The sequence below is a fragment of the Harpegnathos saltator genome, unplaced genomic scaffold (assembly GCF_003227715.2).
Source record: "Harpegnathos saltator strain DR-91 unplaced genomic scaffold, Hsal_v8.6 scaffold261, whole genome shotgun sequence".
Classification (NCBI taxonomy): domain Eukaryota; kingdom Metazoa; phylum Arthropoda; class Insecta; order Hymenoptera; family Formicidae; genus Harpegnathos; species Harpegnathos saltator.
In genome coordinates, this window is record NW_020230052.1 from 315,279 (window position 1) to 340,134 (window position 24,856).

General features: G+C 34.0%; 1 protein-coding gene across 1 annotated transcript in view; it reads left to right on the forward strand.

The window, feature by feature from the left end:
• LOC105189488 (mitogen-activated protein kinase kinase kinase 3) overlaps window positions 1–14,965 on the forward strand; it is a 285,702-nt gene extending 270,737 nt beyond the window's left edge. The window contains exons 9-10 of the mRNA XM_025299321.1: window positions 7,908–8,071; window positions 14,735–14,965. Coding sequence (XP_025155106.1) covers window positions 7,908–8,071; window positions 14,735–14,810 — 240 coding nt within the window. The 3' untranslated portion in view covers window positions 14,811–14,965. The remainder of the gene's footprint in view (window positions 1–7,907; window positions 8,072–14,734) is intronic.
• The last annotated feature ends 9,891 nt before the right edge of the window (window positions 14,966–24,856 follow it).

Consider the following 24,856-nt stretch of genomic DNA (forward strand, 5'->3'; position numbering starts at 1 on the left):
ACTTTCAACAAAATCATCAGAAGGCTCATAATCTTTGTCGACACTGTGTTCAGACACATGATCTTCTTCACCTGAAGACGCGACATCAATAGCTTGATTTTCTTCCTGTATAACCGCCATTCGCACAGTCCGGTTTCGCAAATGACGCTCCATCTGATTGAATAGGAAATATACGCCACAAAAAAATTCTTACAGCGTACAAAATTTTACTTACGACTTAAATTTATAAATTATGCACAAAAACAAGGAAAAAAAATCACTATTTTTTTCACCAAAAACCACGTATATGCCATTGGGGTCAAATGGACCCCACTCCAATTTCCGTCGTCTCTCTTCGGCAGCTATCGAGCGACTGATCTGCGGTAATAGCACGAATAGGTAGCCCAAGAATCCAACTACAGGTAGAGAGAGACACAGGTTTGAATTCCGTTAGGATCACAACGTTTTGTACCGTCAAAAAACGTCTGAGGTCTAATAGACCCCATGTGTTATTTAAGGGTTAAAGATGTAGGGAACAATTTTGAGGTAGATAACATCGATGAAATGATAATAAAATTAAATATCGATCAAAAACGAATATTTTATAAAATTACTGTTAATGTAACATCCGAAAATAAAATTCTTAGACTTCATGTAAGTAATAAGGGAGGTACAGGAAAAAGCTTCTTGATAAAGACTATTAGATGCTGGATCAAAACATGTCTTAAAAAAGATACAGCAGTAACTGCACCGACAGGTATAGCAGCTTTTAATATCGATGGGCTGACCATTCATAGATTATTTCAATTACCAGTAGAACATGTATATATTTAGCAATATGACCAGTAGCAATGGTCATATTGCTAAATATATACAATTTCTGATAAAGTTCTTAAAATTGTACGAGATGAATTTAAAAATGTTGCTCTAATAATTATCGATGAAGTTTCAATGATATCAAACGTTACTTTAATGTACATACATCTTAGATTAACAGAGATATTTAATACTGCGGATTCTGATAACGGATGGTTCGGTAAAAAACATATACTTCTTTTCGGTGATTTATTGCAACTCCCACCTGTACACGAAGAACCACTCTTTATTGAATTATCGACAAAGAAAATTGAAAAATACATAGGAGCAATGGGCACTGCGAATTTGTGGTTTTTGTTCTCCTATAATGAGTTGCAAATTAATATACGACAACAAGGTGATGATTCTTATCGGCAAATATTATCAAGAATACGGATAGGAGCAATAACAGATTCGGACACAGTTATTTTAGAAAAGAGAAAAATAACATTTACAGAAACTACCTGTGATGACCGTTTACAGGAATTATGTAATTATTTGCAAACATTATCAGCGAATACAGTTTGTTTACTTCCAACTTGTGCATTATGTGACACTCTGAATAGTGCAATGTTAAATCGCATTTCTTCAAGAGAAATATAACTCGTAGCTCAAGACGTCATAGATTGTGTGGATCATATTTAAAAAAAAAAGTTTTAAAAATATTAGATAAGTGTGATGAAAACAGTTCTCGAACAGCTGGATTAGCGAGAATCATAACGATAAAAGTAGAAGTACGTGTAATGATTAGAAGAAATATTGATATTACTTTAGGTCTTGTAAATGGTACAATAGGTACAATTTCTTCTATTATACGAACTAATAATAATGATGATGTAGAGAAAATAAAAATTATATTATCATCGAGAGTCAAGCATATGATAGAACGCTTAAATGTTAAATTTGAAGTAATGGACAGAGTATTTGTTATAAGGAAACAATTTCCGATTTGCCTAAGTTACGGTATGACTATTTACAAAAGCCAAGGATTAAGTTTGAAAAATGTTGTTGTGGAAGCTGGAAATTCTATATTTACTTATAGACAAATATATGTTGCTTTTTCACAAGTAACTACGTTAAGTGGATTGCATATTATAAATTACGATCCTTCATCTGTAAAATCTGTAAAATCTGTAAAATCTGTAAAATCAAATGATTGAATTGGCTATAATAGAATACAATAGATTGCGAAAACAGGACCAGGACAGACAGACCAGACCTTATATATATTAGTACTTCGAAACAACGTCCTAAAAAAGTACATGATATAATTTGGACAGTATCAAAAAATGTTTTAGAATGTCAAATTAATGATAATGATATTATTGATTATAATTTTTGGTATACGTATAAGAGGATTTTCGAATAACGAAAATGTATCATGCTACGCAAATACTACGATTCAATGTATATTTTATTCTTCTGTTCTTCGGCGAGTATTATTTCGCCTTGAATATTCAAATAATATGAAAAAGTTAATTGACTCTAATGCTTCAAATAATAAAATAACAAATACGACGATTTCAATACGTGAATTAGCAGGTAACCAATATCTTACAAATATTCAACAAGATGCTGGTGACTTTATTGTATATCTTATTAATAACATAGATATCATGAAAAATGCAATAGAATATCAATTATGCGTAACTGCACGATGTAAACAGTGTGGTTGCACAAGTATAGAAATTTAAAAAAATCATTCTATTACTTCGATTACCAGAAAATTTAAATAAATCGTATACTCTTCAAGAATTAATAGAATATAATTTTTTACATTGGCTTAACGTTTCAAAATTATGTACTGATTGTGGAGCAAACTCTGCAATTGAAAAAACTGAGATAATAATAACGAAAAATATTTTCGTTTTTCAACTATCCTTATATAAAGTTGTTAAGGGAAATATATCTAAGATTATAAATTTAAAAATTAAAAGTATACCAACAGCAAAGATACGCATAGAAGAAAACACATATAAAATTACAAGTGTAATTTTTCATTATGGCAAAAATATAAATAATGGACATTATACAAATATGATGCGTGCTAAAGGTTCAGAATGGATATCAGTTCACGATTTAAAAGTTAGTAAATGCAGTTGGCCTTGAAATGCTAAATATGCATATATTTTCTTTACAGAAGAAATATAATTTTTTAAATAGAAAATTTATATTAAACAAGTATATATTATTTCCAAATATATTAGGGAAATACATTTATGCCATCTGAAATTAAATCTTAATTTGTACACGACAAATTTTGTAAAAAAAACAACTTGTTATTAAAATTTTAGAAAACAATCTAAAAGAGAGACAAATTCAATACCATCATAACTAAAGACTAAAATATTTTTAACATTAAACTTTTCTTATATGTGAAAACAAAAAGATGTGAAATCACCAAAAAATTACTTCAAAAAAGTATAAACATACATTGAGTATTATAAAAAGAAAAATTGACAGAAATATTGAAAAAAATACAAAAAAAACCTATTAAAAATAGAAAAGAATAGATACAAAAAAAGCCAATTAAAAAATAAAATAATACATAAAATAATAGATAAAAAATCGATTCAACAAAAATCTTTAAACCTATGGAAAAATTCTATTTAAAAAAGATATGAAATCAATATAAATTGTTGAGTATTTAAGATTATTATATTAAAACCTTATTTTGAAAAATAACTGCTAAAATCATCATTTTGAAGCGTCTATTCTATTGTTGTGAATTTACTCAACGTGCCCGGGTCATATTATAATTAAGTGAGTGACATCTCATGATAATAGTAATTATTAACATTTACACAGTTACAAAAATTATTATAAAAAAGAAAAGCCAATATACAAAATATAACATGGCATAAAATAATAATAATAATATAATAATAATATAATAATAATAATAATAATAATAATATATAATAATAATAATATACATAAATTAATAACATTTTAAATAAAGCATTTTCGAAACATTAAAATGCTTCCGCACGGAAAACTACATCGGAACAGAAGACAAGTATACTAAAAAAAAGTAATCAATTAAGACCTGAACAATTAGTTATCCATTAATGCGACCCGGGCACGTTGAATAAATTCACAACAATAGAATAGACACTTCAAAATGGTGATTTTAGCAGTTACTTTTCAAAATAAGATTTTAATATATTAAATAATACATTATATTATCTGATCGAGACGTATTCGTGCCAAAATTCAAATTTATACAGAGTGTCTCACATCAAATGGGCAAACATAGACATTTACTTTGCATTTTTCTCAGCTGTGTGAAGTTGGCCCCCCGACCACCGAGAATTTAATTTTGACCATTGCCATTCGTTTGGTGGTCGTTTGGTAGCGTTTGGTAGTTTATTCCTAACGTTCGATAGTCAAAAGTGCAATAGTTTTCGCAAAAAATAAAAATTGTATGTGAAGTTGGCCCCGCCTCGAAAATCGGTTTCCACGGTGTCCTGGATAATTTTAACCATTACCAATCGTTTGGTGGTCGTTTGATAGCGTTTGGTAGTCCATTCCCAACATTTGGTAATCAAAACTGCAATAGTTCTCGCACAAAATTATAATGTGAAGTTGCCCCCCCCCCCCAGCTCAAAAATCGGTTTCTACGGTGTCCTAGATAATTTTGACCATTACCAATCGTTTGGTGCTCGTTTGGTAGCGTTTGGTAGCCCATTCCCAACGTTTGATAGTCAAAATTGTTTTCGTTATTAGTAAAAAAGTTTGCATTTGTGAAGCTGGCTTTCTAAGTTTAAAAAATGTTACGCGACATTCCCTTGTCGCAACATTTTATGTAACTTTCATTGTGACAAATTTTTTGGTGGTCGTAATTTTACGGTTGATAATCAATTCCTGACGTTTCATAGAAAATAATATTAATTATTAATGAAAATCGAATTTGCGAGTGTTAGGTTAGCTTGCCAAGTTTAAAAAAGCACTTTCCGCGGCATCCTTTCATAATATATATAATTTTCATTATAATCATTTGTTTAATGCGAAGTTACTAAACTATAAAGATTTGCTTATTGGCGACTTTCTGAGCAGAAGATGCATTGACAAAAAGGGGTATTGACATCACTGTGAATCCCAATGGCGTCTATTTAGCGGCTTCAAGTGGTTTTCATTGACTATATGTGAGATGTAAAATCGAATTTAAATGTCAGTTTGATTATAAACACCAATTATCGAAGTAAGTATTAAACATAACTTATATAAAAAAATATTTTCTTTGAAACTAACAAACTAAAATGCTGCTACCACGATCATATAATATAATAACCATACCTACGTTAAGTGCGTTAGGATTATCTGTGACATGACAAAAGAGTGGGGATGGGTAAACCTCTATAGTAATTTAGTAATTATGGTTTAATGGAGGCTATTTTATGTTTATTTCATCACGAACGATAATCGAAATTGTAGTCGTAATGAAAATAGAGGTTTTAATGAGAATTACATAAGTTGATGAAAAAAAATTATTTTTACTTATAAAACAGTTAAACGACTACCAAACGATTAGTAATGGTCAAAATTATGATAGTAATGGTCAAATGCCGTGGAAACTGATTTTCGAACCGGGGGGGCCAACTTCACATTATAATTTTACACGAAAACTATTGCAGTTTTGATTACCAAACGTTGGGAATAGACTACCAAACGCTACCAAACGACCACCAAACGATTGGTAATGGTCAAAATTATCCAGAATACCGTGGAAACCGATTTTCGAGGCGGGGGAGCCAACTTCACATATTATTTTTATTTTTTGTGAGAACTATTGCACTTTTGACCACCAAACGAATGGCAATGGTCAAAATTAAATTCTCGGTGGTCGGGGGGCCAACTTCACACAGCTACGAGGGTAGTCCCAGAAGTACCTGACCTGACGTATAGATAGCGGTTGTTGTTTGAAAAGAATGACTGTGGTAGAAAGACTATGGTAAAAATCAATCTCATAAAGCTTAAGTTTGAAGTTTGACGACGCTACATTGTTTAGTATTTGTTTGACAGCCATCAATAGTGAACACTCTCAGTGAATTCGTAAACATGGAAAAAATTGGCCATCGTTATGTAATACAATACTTTCATTTGAAAGGCCTCAGTCCAACCAATATCAAAGTGGAGCTAAATTCTACTCTGGGGGAGTCTGCTTCTTCGTTTACAATAGTAAAATATTGGGTGACAGAGTTTAAACGAGGCCGTACGAGCTGCCAAGACGAATATCGCAGTGGTCGACCAATGAAGTGACCACGCCAGAAATGGTGAAGAAAATCCACAAAATGGTATTGGATGAACGTCGACTGAAAGTGCGCGAGTTAGCAGAATGGTAGGCATTTCAAAATGTGCTGTACATCGCATATTGACTGAAAATTTGGACATGACAAAGCTGTGCACAAGATGGGTGCCGCGATTGGAGCAAAAACAGCGTTGTGATGATGTTTCAATCGAGTGTTTGGCGAAGTTTCGCAGCAATAAAGCCGAGTTTTTGCGTCGATTCATAACCATGGATGGAACATGGGTCTATCACTTCACACCTGAGACGAAGGAACAGTCAAAACAATAGACCAAGGTGACTTGATGGCTACTTTGAGGAGTTCGACGATTCCCACTATAAACAGGGTATCGAAGCTATTGAACATCGCTGGGAAAAGTGTATTGAGCTAAAAGGAGACTATGTAGAGAAATAAAGATATTTTTTCCCAAATTTTTTGTGTTTTCTTTGTTAAGTCAGGTACTTCTGGGACTATCCTCGTATTTTTCTCTGCTTATTCGATACTGCTAGAAGACAATCGGGCAGTCATTCATTTTCTATACAATTGGATCGAATTTGTCTCACTGTTCTTTAATCTTCTTTCGTTAACTTTTAAAGCTACCTTTAACCACTTGCGCTGGCAAAAAATTCACTGACGCGTGTACCAGAACGGTCCAGTGTAACTCGCTGAGAGGCGTCACACAGTGTTCGATGCCTTACAGAAATCGGAAAAAGATTTATATTTTCTAAACTAATTTATTTTCGACCTAGGACTTTTAATAGCTTTTTGAAGGGAATATAGAGCGTCGATTGATTATAAAATTATACAAATATAAATATTTAATTTATTTATTAATAATCATGCAAAGTGTGGTATCTCTCGAAACAGCCTGGAACATGTAATGGTACAAGGCATTTCTTACATTCCCATATAGTTTCACTTCGTTTTTTGTGTTTAGTACACACTCTACACCTTCGCTGTGGATTCTTTTTGGCATTTGTGTCTGGCAAACAATCCCACCCGACGTGCCACGCACGACGTTTTTGTTTCTGTGACACCGCATGACGACGTACATACCACGTCGTTGGCGATTCTGTGACAAAAGCATTACGACGTGCGTGGCACGTCTTTCCAGCGCAAGTGGTTAAAGCTATGGATGAAATTCGAACCCGATACGAATTTTGTTTTAATCTTATTAAGTGTTAAATTGCAAACAATAACATCTCTACTTTTCATCTAATATTCAATAATAATAAAACTCAATTCAATAATAATAATATTCAATAATAATAATTACATTTGTTTGACCTTTCTGATTCCTCAGATAAAAAAATATATACTGTGAGAAATATGTACTGAAAAAATATATACTGAAATTATACTAATTTCTAATAATTACTAATAATAAATTATACTAATTATACTAAATTAATACTCACGACGGTGATAACGTGATTTTTTTTTTATGATAGTTTTTGAGGGTTAATAATTCAAAATTTCACGTGGTTAGTTGCAAACTGAGAGCTATCCTCGGTTTGATGCGTTCTACGCATCTTCGTACGAGTTGCGTATGACTTGCGTCAGATACCCTGTATGTCTACGATTATATTCTCCCGTCGACGAGTTCTGCGCGTTCGTGATTTCGCGCGTGGGAGACCAAACGACCACTCGATACGAATTTGCATCCACATCCCCGATACAACCGCGATCGGCTTCATCGAAAGGTATTGGACTCCGTGGAAAGCCAACGGAGTGTATACGGTGAATAAGAGCGCGATAAAAGGGAAAATCGTCATTCCTCCGCAGAATCCGTTCCTGCCGAAGCGGATCGGGAGGATAGCGGGCAACGACGCGGAAGCGGGACCAAGCGGCGCATCCTCACAGAAGCGCGACGTTAAAGCGGAACAATTCCATCGTGCCGGTAGAAGCATGTCTGCGCCGGATTCCTACGATTTGCACACAAGCGGCAGGTAAACAAGATTTTTCTCACGTTCTCCCCCCGCCCACACCTCTTCCTCCTCCTCCTCCTCCTCCTCCTCCTCCTTCTCTTGCTTCTCCTCCTCCTTCTCTTGCTTCTCCCTCTCTTCGCTGTATACTCTGGATATTTGTCAGATATCCCATTTCAATAAAATTCCCGTTTGCGCGCACAATGGAACTCCATTTAGCGGAATCTTACTCGTTCTGTCCTAAATGATTTTGAGACGAGCGCTGACGAAACGCCGTTTGTCCTCTCGACGAATTTATCCTTCGAATATATTTAGACCAGTGAACTCTATAATGTGCCGAAGTGAGCATTTCAGTGAGAACGCGGATAATTCAGAAAACAGAAAAGAGTGTTCAAACGCTGCTTACATTATTGCTTCTGACAATGCTTCATTGACTGACTTCATCGTTCCTGAGGTTATTGAGTCCATACATATTAGGAGGTTGAATTAATTCTGGTCTCATTTTGTCAATATTTTTTATCTTTATTTTAAAGGAATAGTTACATAATTTACATCAATCAAAATATTTTCCGTCATTAGCTGTGACATTTTTTCATTTTTCTGGCAACATGGTGATTCCGCGACGATAGAACGATCTGTCTCTCAAAGCAATCCAATTAAACAACAATTGTTGCGACATCTTCGTAAATATTTAAGTGTGTATCTGCCAAAACGTGTTGCATCGATCGGAATAGATGCTAATCAGATGGTGCTAGGTCTGGAAAGTACGTTGGATGCGGAAGGATTTCCTATTCGAGCTCTAACAATGTTTGTTTAACTCTTTAACGCCTACTGGTAACTATAGTTACCAGAAACGCATTTAAGAATCCATAACTCTCAAAAAAGGAGAGAGTTTCGTTTTCTTTGCTCCACTGTAAAGGTGAATTCTTCTTCTAAAAAATGATATATAGATTGTATGTAGATTTGGTTTAGTCTGTTTTTAGCTTAATTTTAATAATAACATGTTTTGTCAAATTCCAAGTAGGCATAATTACGTAGTATTGTTACTGACAACTAGAAGTGCACTATAAATGAATAGATTGGTATCTGTTATAATTTTATACATTTGGGGAAGCTTTCTCAGATGTAAAATGTGAAATTAAAAGAATACAGAAATTCAAAATGGCGAATCCAATATAGTGGACACAAAAATCAAGAAATCAACCTATTTTCGTGAAACCTGGTGACCTACAGTTTTTTATGCGGAGAAAAATGAAGAGACGATTGACTATCTAAATGGTGATCTATAAGATATTCTTCTGAAATAGTAAGCTTGACACTCTGAATAATAAACTTGAATAATAAACTTCACTCACAAATATAATAAAGTTTTAGCTCAAAAATGTCAAGCTGACTATCAGAGTTACGTCGTATAGATTACCCTTCATTTTTCTCTTTATAGGTTGCTCATTTCGTATACGCTTTTAGAATCCAAGTCACCTTTACCAGTAAACAAAAAACGAACGATAAAGAAACCAAACTAACGAAACCAACAAACGGAAAGCAGAAACTTTATGTACTCATTTATTCAGAAGTAAACGATTGATACTGATTTTCCGCCAAATTGTTTCACGGTTTTTATATCTGGATAACCATCTCTGAGTGTGTCCATGTTTATCATTTTTATCGTTATATTTACAGAAAAAGTACAAATTTATTCGTTCAGAAGTAGACTATTACTTTACATTTTCCGTTCAAAATCGATTGTTAGTTTTCGTTTTTCGTACATCAGGAAGTGTTACAACAAGCACATGTCTATTAAGGAAAACAGTAAAAGACGTTGTCAATTGTGCAACTCGAAAGGGAAGCAAAACAGGACAAAAATAATTTGCAAAACCTGTAAAATTCCCCTCTGCATCTCTCGATGCTTTATGCAATTCCATTCCGGGTAAATAATGATCAAGTTCTGAATATGAGTTTTATGTTTCGAGGAATTTTTCCAACCATTAGGTATGATATAAAATTATTAAAACTAAAAAAAAAATTTAACCGATCAAGCGTATTTTTTACTTTTGGGAATAGTTTCTTGCTTGAAAAGGTAGTTTTTTGTAAATATAAAATTCTGATATTTTTTTTGGTTATCACTATTTATAGTCTCAGTTCAAAAAAACTCAAAATTTATTCTTAAAACACTTATAAAAACGTCGGGCATTAAAGGGTTAACGATTGAAGCAACATGTGAATGAACATTATCGCACAAAAGAATCACTTTGCGTCTATTGTTGGCTATCGCTGGTCTTTGTTGTATCAATTCATCATTTAATTTGTTCAATTGTTACGAGTATCGCTCCCCCGTAACTGTTTCATTCGGTTTTAGAAGCTCATAGTACACTACACCTTTCATGTCCCACTAAATACACAGCATTGCTTTATCACTGTGAATGTTCCGTTTTAGTGTCAATGTTGATGGTTGTCTTGAATCAACCCATGATTTTTTTACTTTGGATTATCAAAATAAATCCACTTTCCATCTCCAGTTATAATTCGCCATAAAAAACTCTTTTCTCCTATCTAGCAAACAAAGACATGGCGATATTCAAACGATTCGCAATGGCACTTTCATTCAATTCATGGTGGAACCCATTTGTCTTCTTCCTTTTGAATTTTTCCCATGGTTTAGAAATTGTTGATTTATCGATGTTGAATTATTCAGCCAATTATTTTTTCATGTTTTCATTCAATAATTCTTACAATTCAGAATCTTCAAATTTTTTGGTTGACCACTACGTTCTTTGTCACTCAAATCGAAATCACCATTATCTTAAATCGTTGAAACCAAAATGTATAGTTGAAATATGATAGAGCTTAATCATAACAAGAAACAAGCATTTTATGAGCTTCAGTTTCCGATTTTTTCAAATCGAACAAGAAAAATAATGAATGTCGAAAATGCAATTTTGTACTATTCATTTTAGACGCATATAAACAATGAAACTATCAGTAAGTACAATAGTGCGCAACTGTCATAGAGCAGTAGTTCCCAACCGGGAGTGCGAAAAAACATTCTTGGGGGTGCGAGGAAAAGTGATTATAATTAATAATGGTTAAGATGAATTCTGGAATAATCCGGTATTTTTACCAGTAAATTAAAAAAATGTTATTCAAATTATATATCTTTTATTGGGGACTTGAATAAGTTCTCGCTGTTTCCCGACAGATGGTGTTATCTTAGCATTTTTACATCGGGCAATACTACAACCAACTTCATCGTGAAGCTCCACCATTAGGTTCGAAGTGACAGTATATGTTATTCCGCCGAAGCGTAAACAACATATTTTTTCATAGCGTTAAACATGTCGAATTTCGTGCTAAAAAAGGAGTATTTGCGGGGAATTTTACTGCATTACTTTTTTCAAAAAAAATCTGCAGCTGAAGCACATATAATTCTTGTGGAGACTTACGGCAACCATGCTCTGTCGGAAACAACATGCAGAGATTGGTTTAGACGCTTTAAAAATAATGATTTTGATGTTGAAGATAAAGAACGCTCTGGCGCACCGAAAAAGTTTGAAGACGAAGAATTGGAAGCATTGCTCGATGAAGACCTATGTCAGACGCAAAATGAACTTGCAGAATCATTAGGAGTTGATCACACAACAGTTGCCAAACGTTTAGAAGCATTAGGAATGATTCAAAAGCAAGGAAATTGGATGCCGTACGAATTGAAGCCGAGAGACGTTGAACGGCATTTTTTCACGTGTGAACAGCTGCTCCAACGGCAGAAAAGGAAAGGTTTTTTGCATCGTATCATGACTGGCGATGAAAAGTGGATACGCTATGATAACCTGAAGCGTAGAAAATCATGGGGTAAGCCCGGCAATGCATCAACATCGACGGCAAAGCCGAATATTCATGGTTTCAAGCTCATGCTCTGTATTTGGTGGGATCAGCTGGGTGTAGTATATTATGAGCTTCTCAAACCCAACGAAACCATCACGAGCGATCGTTATCGACTACAATTGATGCGTTTGAGCCGAGCATTGAAGGAAAAATGGCCGCAATACGAGGAGAGACACGACAAAGTAATTTTGCAATATGACAACGCTCGGCCACATATTGCAAAACCGGTCAAAACCTACTTGGAAACGCTCAAATGGGAAGTCCTACCTCATCCGCCGTATTCACCGGACATTGCTCCTTTCGATTACTACTTGCTCCGATCGATGACTCATGGCCTGGCTGAGCAACATTTCTATTCTTATGAAGATGTCAAAAAATAGGTCGGTTCGTGGATAACCTCAAAAGATGAGACGTTCTTTTGACATGGTATTCGTATGCTGCCAGAAAGATAGGAGAAAGTAATGGCTAGCGATGGACAATATTTTCAATGACATGTTCTTTACTAATTTTTTCAAATAAAACATTCATTTTCACGAAAAAACAGGAAGAACTTATTCAAGTCCCCAATATGTGTCTGTGCGTATATATTTATTACGTATCACTATGCGAAGCTTGATACTATGGATAATAATTTTATAATATTAAAATGATAGTTAATTTCTATAAAACAATACTATATAATAATAAATTATTATAAATTAACTTTTTGCCTTAAAACGCTAACAACTAATTTTTATCATAAAACATATGAATCATTTTTTTTATAGGGAGTGCAAAGGTTCATTAATAAATTTTTAGGGGTACGAAATACAAAAAAGGTTGAGAAACTCTGCCATAGAGAAATGTCAAATCTTTCAGTGTTGCCAGATTTCAACATTCGTACTAACTATTAACTTGTTATTAAATCAATCTATTGCTGGAGACCAGAACTAATTCAACTTCCTAATATGTTAGGTATATTAATACAAGAAAAATATATTTTTTGGTCTTTTCCTTTCTCCTTATTTAAATTTTGCATTTAAAATTTGCGCCAAATCGTCGTATTAAATAAGTCAATCAATTAGAAATCATCACCTCGATGTTGCAACTCTCATTATAGGAATTCTAATACAGATATAGGAATTCTAATACCAGAAATGCTCATTCTAGTTTACTCAAGAGCTCACTGGTTTAGATTTAGATAGATTCCTCTGTGAATGTACAAGTACATTGCGTTTATTTAGATTTGCATAGAATATGTCGGCGCCTCACTTCGTGGATTCCTGAATTTGGTTCTTCGTTTAACGTTTCTTGGCTTCTTGACTGAATGCGTTCCTTCGTGAATTATCGTTGTCACTTCGAAGACTACGTATTTTCCAAGCCGGGTTAAACGGTTACATCGGAGAGTAATGTGTAATTTACTCTTACATTGCACGCCGAGGAAATAAATCACGTCCCATGGCCATTCACGGCGATATGAATGATAATAGCTGCATAAATTATCTTAATCGGCGCTTGCAAGCAGCCTTACAAACGAACCCCCTCGACACCGTTACCCGCTTAATCCCCTGCTTCTTAATCGTCTGCTTATAATGATACGCAAACTGCAAAGAGAAAGAGAGGGAGAAAAAACTCACACACGAAAAGTTCGTCGGATGTGTTAAGGGAATGCCGATCTCCGAATAATGTCGATAACGTAAAAACGATCGTCAAAATGTTATCTCAAATAAACACTAATACAATCACGCTATCCTATTTAATATACATATATAGATCTTAAATAAATACATACGGTTTTGTTTCATCATTTTTGCAGAAAACATGACTAATATACATATAGAAATTTTTCTACAAACTTTTCATATATTTCCGATTTTCAAAAAGTCTCAGACAGTTCTAAAAGTAATATTCTTTAAATTTTCCTCAGCGGAATAAACATACGTTCAGCAACTGTAGAATATTTTATCGGGCAAATATTTACAAATACGATAACTGACAACTTGAAATTTTAATGTATGGAATTTGTTTTTGTCATATGACAAACTGAACAACAGTCTAATAAATTTTTGCATGTAATTTTATCGTAAAAAGTTCATTCATCATTCTATACAACCAATGCGATGCGAACTTTGTTTAAAAAAAAGAAGCCAATATTCTGTTGGTAAATTATCAGAACATGGCATTCCCTTAAGGCTTCTGACTATTTGGCGCGGACCTCTTGATTGATAACGTCAGAAGCGAGAAAATATATATGCTCAATATTTCTTTTGATTATATTGATATATAATATATGTTAGGTATATTAATACAAAAAAATATATTTGGTCTTTCTCTTTCTCCTTATTGAAATTTTGCATTTAAAACTTGCGCCAATTCGTCGTATTAAAGAAGTCAATCAGAAATCATCACCTCGATGTCGCAACTCGCAAAATACGATAAAAATAAAAAGATATCCGTTACACTCGACAATGACATTCGACAAGCAATGACAATCATAGCAAATCTGTAAAAGAGCTCAAATATTTTTTTATATTGCTTGATATTGCTTTGCAATTTACTTCTTTAATCTATCTTTCCTCATGATTTTATCGTGTTGATTTTACGATTATTTATTAGTTATTAGAGCTCAAGAAAAATGTTCAAATTATATTACAGATTTGCTCGATCAATCGCGAATGTCATTTTGCGAACATATCTTTTTATTTCAGCATATTTTTTATAAACATTTCGAGCGTGCACTGTTTCGCTTTTGACATAAATCAAGATGGCGAGTAGCCAAGAGAGCCTTGATCATTGTATTAAATGTCACGTAATTCACGTGATTGGCAGACAAGTGTCAGTGGAAAGCCCCTTGCCGCCAGTGACGGAGGCGTCGAGCCAGGAGTTAGAAGTCGAGAAGCGATGATCCGATCAGCGATAGAAAGAGTGCACCGGGGAGCCCGCTCGGTCTACGGGCGGACGCCGAGAGACGCAGAGGCCGATCAGAAATGATCGTCCATTGAGCGAGCTAACGAGCGGACGTAAACGAGATCGTCGAACGAACCAACGAAAAATTAATCTTCCAGAGAACGTTATCGATTCCACCCTCGCTACTTACATCCGCGTTAGAAGCCACGTGGCGTTGCCTATGGTTTGTAGATAAGCTCCGCGAGTTATTTATGTTGCGGTACGTTCCGTGACATTCACAACCAGCGAGGCTGACGGAAAAAGAAAGGAAGAGAGAGAGAGAGAGAGAGAGAGAGAAAGAGAGAGAGAGAGAGAGAGAGAGAGAGAGAGAGAGAGAGAGAGAGAGAGAGAGAGAGAGAGAGGCCGAGTCGGAAGACCTACGGAAAATTGTTCTGTCGGATCGCGAGATTTTTACATTGTTGGAGAAAAATGTAATATCACAAATGTTTCTATCGTGTTGTCGATGGTAACCAATTGTCATACCTGTGATCGTTGTTGTTTGATAATAAGCTGAGAGAATCGCGTTATTTGTTATTAATCTATTACGCGCAAATAGATGAGTATATAAATTAACGAAAAGAATACGCGAGATAGAGCTATTGTTGCATTTATTTTATTATTGTTTAAAATTTTCCTTATGAATATAGTATAAAATCGATGAGTATTATTCTGAAAAAGTAGTGTATTGAAATTTAAAAAGTAGGACAATTTCCTTTTTTTCTGAAAAGGAAACCGTCCTTCATCAATTTTAGATGTGTTGTAGAGCATTAAAAAATACTAAAGTCAAATGTTTTTTAATAGTATATTTCAACGCTTAAATGTAGAAACAACCTTTCAAAAAAGAAAAAAAACAGATTTTTTCATTTTTTGCAAACATTTCCTAAACTACGAGATATGTGAAAAAAATGTGTCATATAAAAGTTGTGGAGTAATTTACACTCTTTGAAGCGGTCTGCTCAAATTTAAAAAATGTATTATTTTTAATACCTACCCTCCTCCCTTCGTTACCTTTGCAAATTTGTAAGTTTTAGTAAGGACAAAAATTGAAGAGCATTGAATATCAAATTCATTCATACATATGATACTAAAAGGTGTGGTCACGATTAAATTTCTGTAAAACGACATCGTATCATAGGCGCCATGCTGTGCAAGTAAGTATCATTAGGTTGCATTATTTCTCTTCACTTGCGTTAAGCGGGAAGCACACTCTCTTACATAAGGGCATAATGCATAACGCATAAGGAAATGGACCAATCAGAGTCTTTCATTTCAAGCGTGGCAATAGAAATGAGGATTCTGATTGGTTTATTTCCTTATGCGTTGTACATTATGCCTTTATGTAAGAATGTGTGCTTCCCGCTTTATGCTTCATAAATGCTTATGCATATTTTTTTCATATTACAGGATGAAAACAAATTAATCCTGATGATATGATACGCTACGTATTACACGAAATGAAAACATGACCGCAAATTAATTTGCATATGTAACAACAATAGCGAATGTGTTTGCGGTGACGCTATTTGTATACAGAAGTTTCCAATATATATTTCTTGAGTTCAATATATGTGAAATCTATATTTACTAAAATCTCTTAAAGATAAGTCAATACAAGATCAAAGTGAATTGAGACAAAATGCATGAAATAAAGAAATACAGATTCTATTCTATTCTATATATTCCGCAAGAAAGAGCAAACGTGCAATGTGAAAATACAACATATCATTAACTAGTTAATTAACAGTTGCTGAAGGAAGTATAACGAGAGCCTTATAATATGTAAATTATTGGGTAACAACCTACAGAAACATAGAGAATAGAAAGGAACATTGTAGTAAGTTGTAGAAGAATGATATTGATAATGATAAATATTTAATAATATATACATAAAAAGAAATAGTACAGAATTTATATTTAAACGGATAACAAATGTGTGTTATATTTGTGATACATATTCGTTGCAAAGATGGGATAATGGAAAAAATGTGCTACAAAAGTAATTTTTTACCAAGAATTATGGTAATTACGCTACAGATATCGTATTTTTAGAATTGCTCTTGAAATAAAAATTAACTATTGTTTGAAATACTCTTGGCTGGTCTATTCTATATATACCAACTTTTAAGTCACATATGTATTTAAATAAATTTTGAAACCTGGGCGACGAGAATTGATGGCGCACTAGTGATTGCAATTACAAGATATTATTTCCAACATAGAGATCTATTGTAAAATCTAATAATATAACCATATCTGGAAAATGTTTAATAAAATGTCCATAATCGGAAACTATATACATTTAATAACAGTATCTTTCCTATTGCACCGGTCGGAAATGTTAGGAAAATAATATCTGTTGCAGAATTTAATCTTCATAATTATGTCGGGACAATGTCCACTCCATGAGTTTAATAATACAGTTCGTAATACAGTAAATAATACAGATTGTGACCTGACATTTGGAAAAAAATACTTCTTGCAACCAAGATTTTACATGATATAATATTAATTTGCCTGACAGCGGTTATTAAGCGATAACAAAAATATCAGACGCTTTGAATATAGTTTACTGCACTCTCAGATAAAATGTTCCTGCAACTCCTTTTAATACAATAAAAAGAGGCGATAATAATCTATATACCATCTACAAAAATAGTTGGCTGTATAGTGTAATTATGTGTGGTTGCTGATGTAGACTGTGCGACAGATTCTATCTTTTTTGCACCTTAATGTGATAAAGTATGACCGGAGTGAAATTCTAATTGAAATCCACTCTGTAATTGGAATTATAAATATTTTCCACTCCATGTCTACCAATGTAATATTTTACGTTTTCAATAAATATATCGCACTTATTTTCCGAACTTACTTTTGATAACAAAGATTTTTTTATGACACATTTTGTTTTTTTCGAGACACCATATCATATGTAATTTTAAATCTTTTTACCCACGCTTCTGAAGCTTTGGATCCTGGCGCATTTTCTCTTCTTGCATTCGAGAAGCCCATCGAGCAATATCAATGTCGTGAATAATAATTTTTTTCCAGCCATTCGTTAAAATGGTTTAATGTGTATTCAGAATTCTTTTTTAATTTTTCTGTTCTATTACCACCTTCATTGACTCGGTTCTCCCACCGTTGTAGTTGTCTTATCGATGTAACTTTTTTGAATTTTTGTACAACTCTGTCAAACGACCTTGGTCTTGTTTTGCCACTCTTCCAGTATTCCACAGCTTGCTTTTTATAATTATTTGATATTGTTGCTTCAATAGAATTACAAATAATTTTTTTCAAAATATATTCTTTATTTTCACGTTCCTTTAATAAATCAACCTTTTCTGCTTCTAGCACCTCGTATGTATTATAAAATTCTAAAGTTTCTTCCTCTTCTAGTTAAAATTTTTTTTTCATTTTTTATTTCCAACACCATACGTTCAAAATTTTCTTTCATTTCCACTTTCTCCGAAATTATCGGACTTTGCGGAAGGTTGAGAGTAGTGAAGGTTACATAGAGAATAATATTATGTTATATGAATTAAATTATATCATTCCGAAAAATAATAAAATTACGAAAAATTACAGGCACGAAATCAGAGAATGACATGAAAGGTCAGAGAATTACAAAAAGTAACAGATTATGATGATATACATTTTAATTAAACACGGCTTACATGTAAGCCAAACCGAAACAAGATACAGGTTGCGTGAAAAGTTCGCGGAGCGGCATCTATAAGTAAACGGTAGAATTATAAATTATAGTCGGTTATATAGAATCACTCTTCACATGAACCTAGGTTAGGTTTCATTTCCATCTGTCAATTCTTTCTGTGTTTACAAGCCAATTGAAGTTGACGTGTCAGTATATTTGTTTGCAATGGAAAATTTGAAACAGCGTGCAGTGATTGAGTTCTTTGTTAAAAAAGGTTTAAAGGCAATGGAAATTCATTCCGAGATGGTAAATGTGTTAGGGGAATCTGCTCCTCCAAAAACAATGGTTTGTAAATGGGCACTTGAGTTTCAACGTGGTCGTACAAGCATTGAAGCTGATCCATGCAGTGGACGTCCAAAAAACACATCAACACCAGAAATCATTGAGCAAATACATGTTATTGTTTCTGAAGATCCAAGTGTGATTACGCGTGAAATTGTTCATACCATAGGCATTTCAGATGAACGGGTACGGCATATGTTGCATAAAGAATTACAAATGAAAAAGGTGTTTAGAAAAGTGGTGCCGCATACGTTAATTCAACAAAAACTCGCTCGAAAATAAATTTCTCAGCGTCATTTGGATCGTTTTAAGAAGAATAAAACCGATTTTGTCGTCGTTTATAACTATGGATGAGACTTGGATCTAATACCATAATCCTAAATTGAAACTGGAACGTTTACAGTGGACTGAAGCTGGATGCTCAGCTTCAAAGCAAACAAAGCATGAAAGATCGGCAAAAAAGGTTTTGGCATCAGTTTTTTAAGATGCTAAAGGGATTTTGTTAATTGACTATTTGGAAAAAGGTAAAACAATTAACTCTGTATATTATTGTAACCTTTTGGATCAATTGGACGTAAAAATTCGTGAAAAAAGACCTGGTTTGCAGCACAAACAAATTATTTTTCACCAAGACAACGCACCTGCTCACAAAAGTGTTTTGTCAATGTCTAAATTCAATGAATTGAAGTACAAATTGCTTGATCATCCACCGTATTCGCCAGATTTGGCACCCAGCGACTTCTATCTGTTCCGAAACCTGAAACAATTCCTCTATGGAAAGCATTTTTTGTCGAATGAAGAAGCTATAGCAGCCGTAGAGGCATATTTCGCAGACCTTCCAGAAACACACTTCCGCGATGAAATAAAGTTATTGGAGAGCCATTAGGCCAAGTGTATTGATGTTAATGAAGACTATATTGAAGAATAAAATAATTTTTAGAATTAAGTATTTTTTATTTCAGTTTCGCTCCGCGAACTTTTCACGCAACCTGTACTATACTTTTTAGGATTTCAGTATGCAAAAACTATTCAACCAATCAATTCTTGCGATTAACTAAACACGGATAACAGAGACAACATTTTCCTATCTTTCCATACTATAAACAATTTTAACTATACATATTTTTTTACTTAAATATTTCAATCAAAATATGAACAGGCAATGTAGCTAATATGTTAGGGCAAGTTACTATGATGTCGAAATAGTGGTCCTTAAGAAATGTTTAATCGTGTAAATCTATTTTTTATTGAGTTAGTTCAACTTTCTTTTCCGTTTTGGAAAAAAATGAAACATATTTATGATAGCCATAATATAATTATATTTCTTTCTCATTAATATTAGAGGAATGAGTTTTACAAGATTAAAATACTGACCTGTTATATGTGTATATATATATATATATATATATCTTGGTCCATCTCACTTCGATTTCCTGTATATTACATTACATTATTATAAATAAAAATTACGTTAATTAATAATTTAACAAATGTTTGTAGCTTAAATAATATCAAAATAAAGAGTGACAAGTATAAGGGAGTAATAAAAATTGAATAACGAAGTAACAGCATACACAATTTTTCGGGAGCGTAATAGAGAAATTGAATTGATAAATTAATCGTTATGGCACTTCAATAATATATAAATAGCTTATTGAATTTCGTATTAGAATTGCACGCAATCCACGAATACTCGAAGTGTCTACGAACTTGAAACTGTAAAATAGTTATTTTAGCAGACCGAGAGCCTTAAGTCTAGAATTAAATCTAAGCAGGCTGAAAACATACGTGGAATTGAAATCCTTAAGCGTTTTTGGTAAGGTGTTGCCGTGGAAAGAGAACGTACGATTCACTCGAGAACTTTATACTTCTAACTAAATACTTATGTGACTGATATTTTTAAGATAAGTCTCTTAAAATAAAACGTTCTTAAGACAAGGTAAAGTAAAATTCTTGAGGATGTATCATTGACTGAAGACAAATAAGATAAAGAAACTTGTAAGCTGTGTCACAACAAGGAGAATTCTGGAATTTTAAATATTTGTTAGTAAAGAAAGCAAGAGCTCAAAATAGGAAAACTACGGGTTACGGTAAAGGGAAGATTAAGAGAGTATTGCGTCACGTAACAGCACACAGCATCTCGGATGCTATATGACATATTTTTTCTTTATATAGTCTCATTGCTTAAAACTATGTGCACAAATTTTTATTTGCAATTCACTGAAAACAGCCAATTGTTAGATTTACATCCATGCCCATATATTTATTTGTACTATAATATGTTGAATATTATATCATAACGCAACACCTACAGTGCGACGCCTGTATCGTCGTTTTCCAAAAATTTAATTGTAATCACCTTCTAGTATTATATATGAATGAATTTGGTGTCCAATACTTTAAATTTTATCCTTACAAAAACTCAAAAATTTACAAAGGTAATGAGGGGAGGGAAGTAGATATTAAACAAATATTGCATTTTCTTTTTATTTGAACAGGCCGTTTCGAAGAGTATAAATTACTTTACAACTTTTGTACGACACATTTTTTTCACATACCTCGTACTTTAAGAAATATTTGCAAAAAATGGAAAGATCTGTTTTTTTTCGAAAAGTTATTTCTATCCCTAAAGAGATATGCTGCTAAAAAATATGATAGTATCTTTTAATGCTCTACCAAAATATATCCAAAGCCCATCAAATTCGATGAAGGATAATTCCGATGATTTTCTTGTGAGACATAATATCAAAGTCCAAAGATACCGAGAGAAATACAATTTTACCGAAATATCAAAAATGTACACAGCCAGGTGCATTACGTTTAGTTACACTCGTTTATAAGCACAGCAAGAATGTATCCAGGTTAGGTTAGGTAATAAGGTGGGTAAATATTTAATATTGGCTAAGTACAAAAGCGTTGATGGCTTTCTCAAAGATGTCGTAACTGATCCAGTTTTACGGCAACACTCACTAATATGCAGATGTATAATAAATCGTTGGAAAGGTCAAGTTTTTAACGATTACTCGATAGAATCTGTAAATCGTATTTCATGAAATTACTTAGTCCACTCATTTTTCTGTCACGCGACCTATTAAAACTTTTGTACTTACTCAATATATTGTTTTTAAGGTAACACTCCTCGAAACAATTATGTACTTCGGAAAAATTGTATTTCGGAATATTGCCTCTCGGCAATCGGATTGAATTCGGGAAATTGTCCCAGTTTCCAAATATTGAGATTCTGATTTTCCGGAGTAATATGCGTATATGTTGTTCACCACCGTAAAATCTGGCGGATCCGACGAATGCAACGTTGTATTTGACACGAACGAGAAATATAAATAAATACACATATCATGTGTATAATCATATACATGAAATGAAATAAACCGAGTCAACGTTTGTTTGTACGTAATTAAACCGATCATAACACAATAATTTAAGTGTAAACACGTTTCGTTATCCATTGTTGCGTTTTTACGTAAGCAATCAGTAATTACTCCCGGAATATCGTCACCACGTCATTTTTTCCGAGAATGGTGAGGCGATGGCGATTAAATATTTATTCATGACTTCTGGTTCGGTAGCGATGTACGATATAGAACGAGAATCAATTTTGCGACGTAAATTACAATTTAATGAGAAGGTTGACGGCACGAGGGTAGTGCTCGCTAGTCATGGTGGCCCTCGATAATGTTTATCGCGTTAAGGTCGCGTTAAGGTCGCGTGTATAAAATCACGGAAGGTAGCGAGCCGATAATGCATTTAATGCGATGATCCGGAATTAAGGCACGCCTCGCCGGCTTTTTCATTCCATTAATGTCCTAAAGGCGTTCGTAAATAACTTTAAGATTTAGTGTTGTGTATGCCGTGCCGATCCAGCGTCCTCGAGAGAGAAGCACCGTAAAATAGAAAAAGAAAGCACCTTGTGATTTTAGTGTACGTTATCGAAGTAACATAAAAACGTCATGCGAAAAAATCCGATAGGAACGATAGTTTTTCCGTCGTTTTTCCCCCATTTGTTTCGCTTTTAAAACCCATGTTTCTCGTTGCTCCACGCTCAATTTCAATAAATTTTAAAATTCAAGGCAGACATTCGCGTTTCGCTCGCGTGACCTGTCGAACTTCTACGCTAGCTTCAACAGAGTAGCGCGAAAGGACGAAATATCCCACGCTCGCGGTAGTTTTTTTATCACGATGGAAGATATAAGAAAATACATACAGGCAATATACAGTAAACTTGCGAAGGGAACGCCTACCGATTTGCTATGAGCGACCAACATCGCCGCAATTTACATGTATATTTAATTTACATGTTAGCAAATAGAAACGTACGTAACCGTAAAGTGAAACGTATAATTACGTTTGAAATGGAAACGAAAGCTGTGTGCGTTTTTGAAGCTTTGTTAATGATGAGATCTCTTACATGCGCGCAAGAAAGAGATATTTCCCAAGTTGAAAACTTCAGTTTGGACAATTCGTAATTCTTGAAACACTTTCTCTGACGAAAACTGAATGGGCGGATGAACGAGTGATTCTCTCCCAAGCTGGATTGGCGAATTCGACGATAGTGATAATAGATTAACGATCGTTCCAAGGATGCGAATTATTGTCGATATAGATGTCAGACTTTCGCAGTTCACTCGACTATTTACAAGCCGTGGCGTAGGTGTACATAAGTGTAAAAAGGTGTACGTATATTGTATACTAAAGGTTATTCATATTTTGTATGTACAATATTTGTATTTTTAAAAGTAGGCTCGTAAACGCGAAAGACCGCGACACAACGATGCTCTTTTTAGGTTCTCGCCGTTAGATACAACGATGAACGGATAGAACTCGTTTCTTGATTATCAATATTTAAACGTCACGGCACATTCGTGCAGCGATTTAAATTTCTCAATTCCTCTCGCTTCTCGGAAACGAGCAAATTTCAATCGCGACCCATTTGCGCTTCGAGCTGAAAATCTTACGCGTTCTTGTCGATATTTTTACCGAATAATGAAACTTTTCCTTTAATACAAACTCGTTTCTCGTCTCCTTTCGAGATCTCCGACGTTAAAATGCGGAATAACGGGCGATTCAGGAAAACTTTCGACTTATCCGTATGCGCGACTTTGAATTCACGTTGTATAACGGCAAACCGAACGCACGACCAAGGAGAAGCAACCAAAAGAGAAAGAGAAAAAGAGAAAAATTCGTAATTTCGTCGGACCTTTTTGAGACACGGGGGACCATAAAAAACAAATGTATGAATATTTAAGTAGTTCAGCGCTCACGCATACGCGCGCGAAGAGCAGATGTAGCTCGAGACCTAATTTGTCGTGTTTCGAGCCATCACGCGTGCATCTTGATCTTAATCCACGCGCGCGTCCGCCACGTGGAGAGACTGCGACGGATTTGTTAGTCGATAAGAATAATTATTCTCGTTATCGTCGAGAGCACTCACGTTCTTATGACTTTCGTTCGAGCCATGAGCAATTCCGATGTGCGTGGCCAGTCTACGCGAATCAACGCGTCACTTTAGCCCACATAGAAAATTTCTTGGGATCCGATTGGGATTTAGACTAATTATTCAAAATCTCAGATTCGAGTTAGCAATGTAATATCTCAAATACGCCATTTTAATAACAAAAAAAGTAAGAAAGCACCCTGCTTTAATTCCAATGAACTTATATTGAAATCTGAATCAAAATAAGGAGACCTTTCCTTTTTTTTTTTAATTCTTATACGTGTCTCCACATGCATTTGCAGAAAATGAAACACTCTTTTGAAATAAAACGGTTTGTTTTTGTTTTGTGGCGAATGGAAACAATGAAAGACAGCAATATTCTTTGAACGAAAGTTGTATGTATGTCTAAAGTACACTTTATAATGATGGTGCAAAAAATTTCTTGGTTTACATTTCATCACATATATTTTTCTTCTAAATATTCAAACTTCTTATAATTAAATAGAAGATTATTACATGCCCAATTCCACCATATACAACGAAACTATTATATATTCCGAGA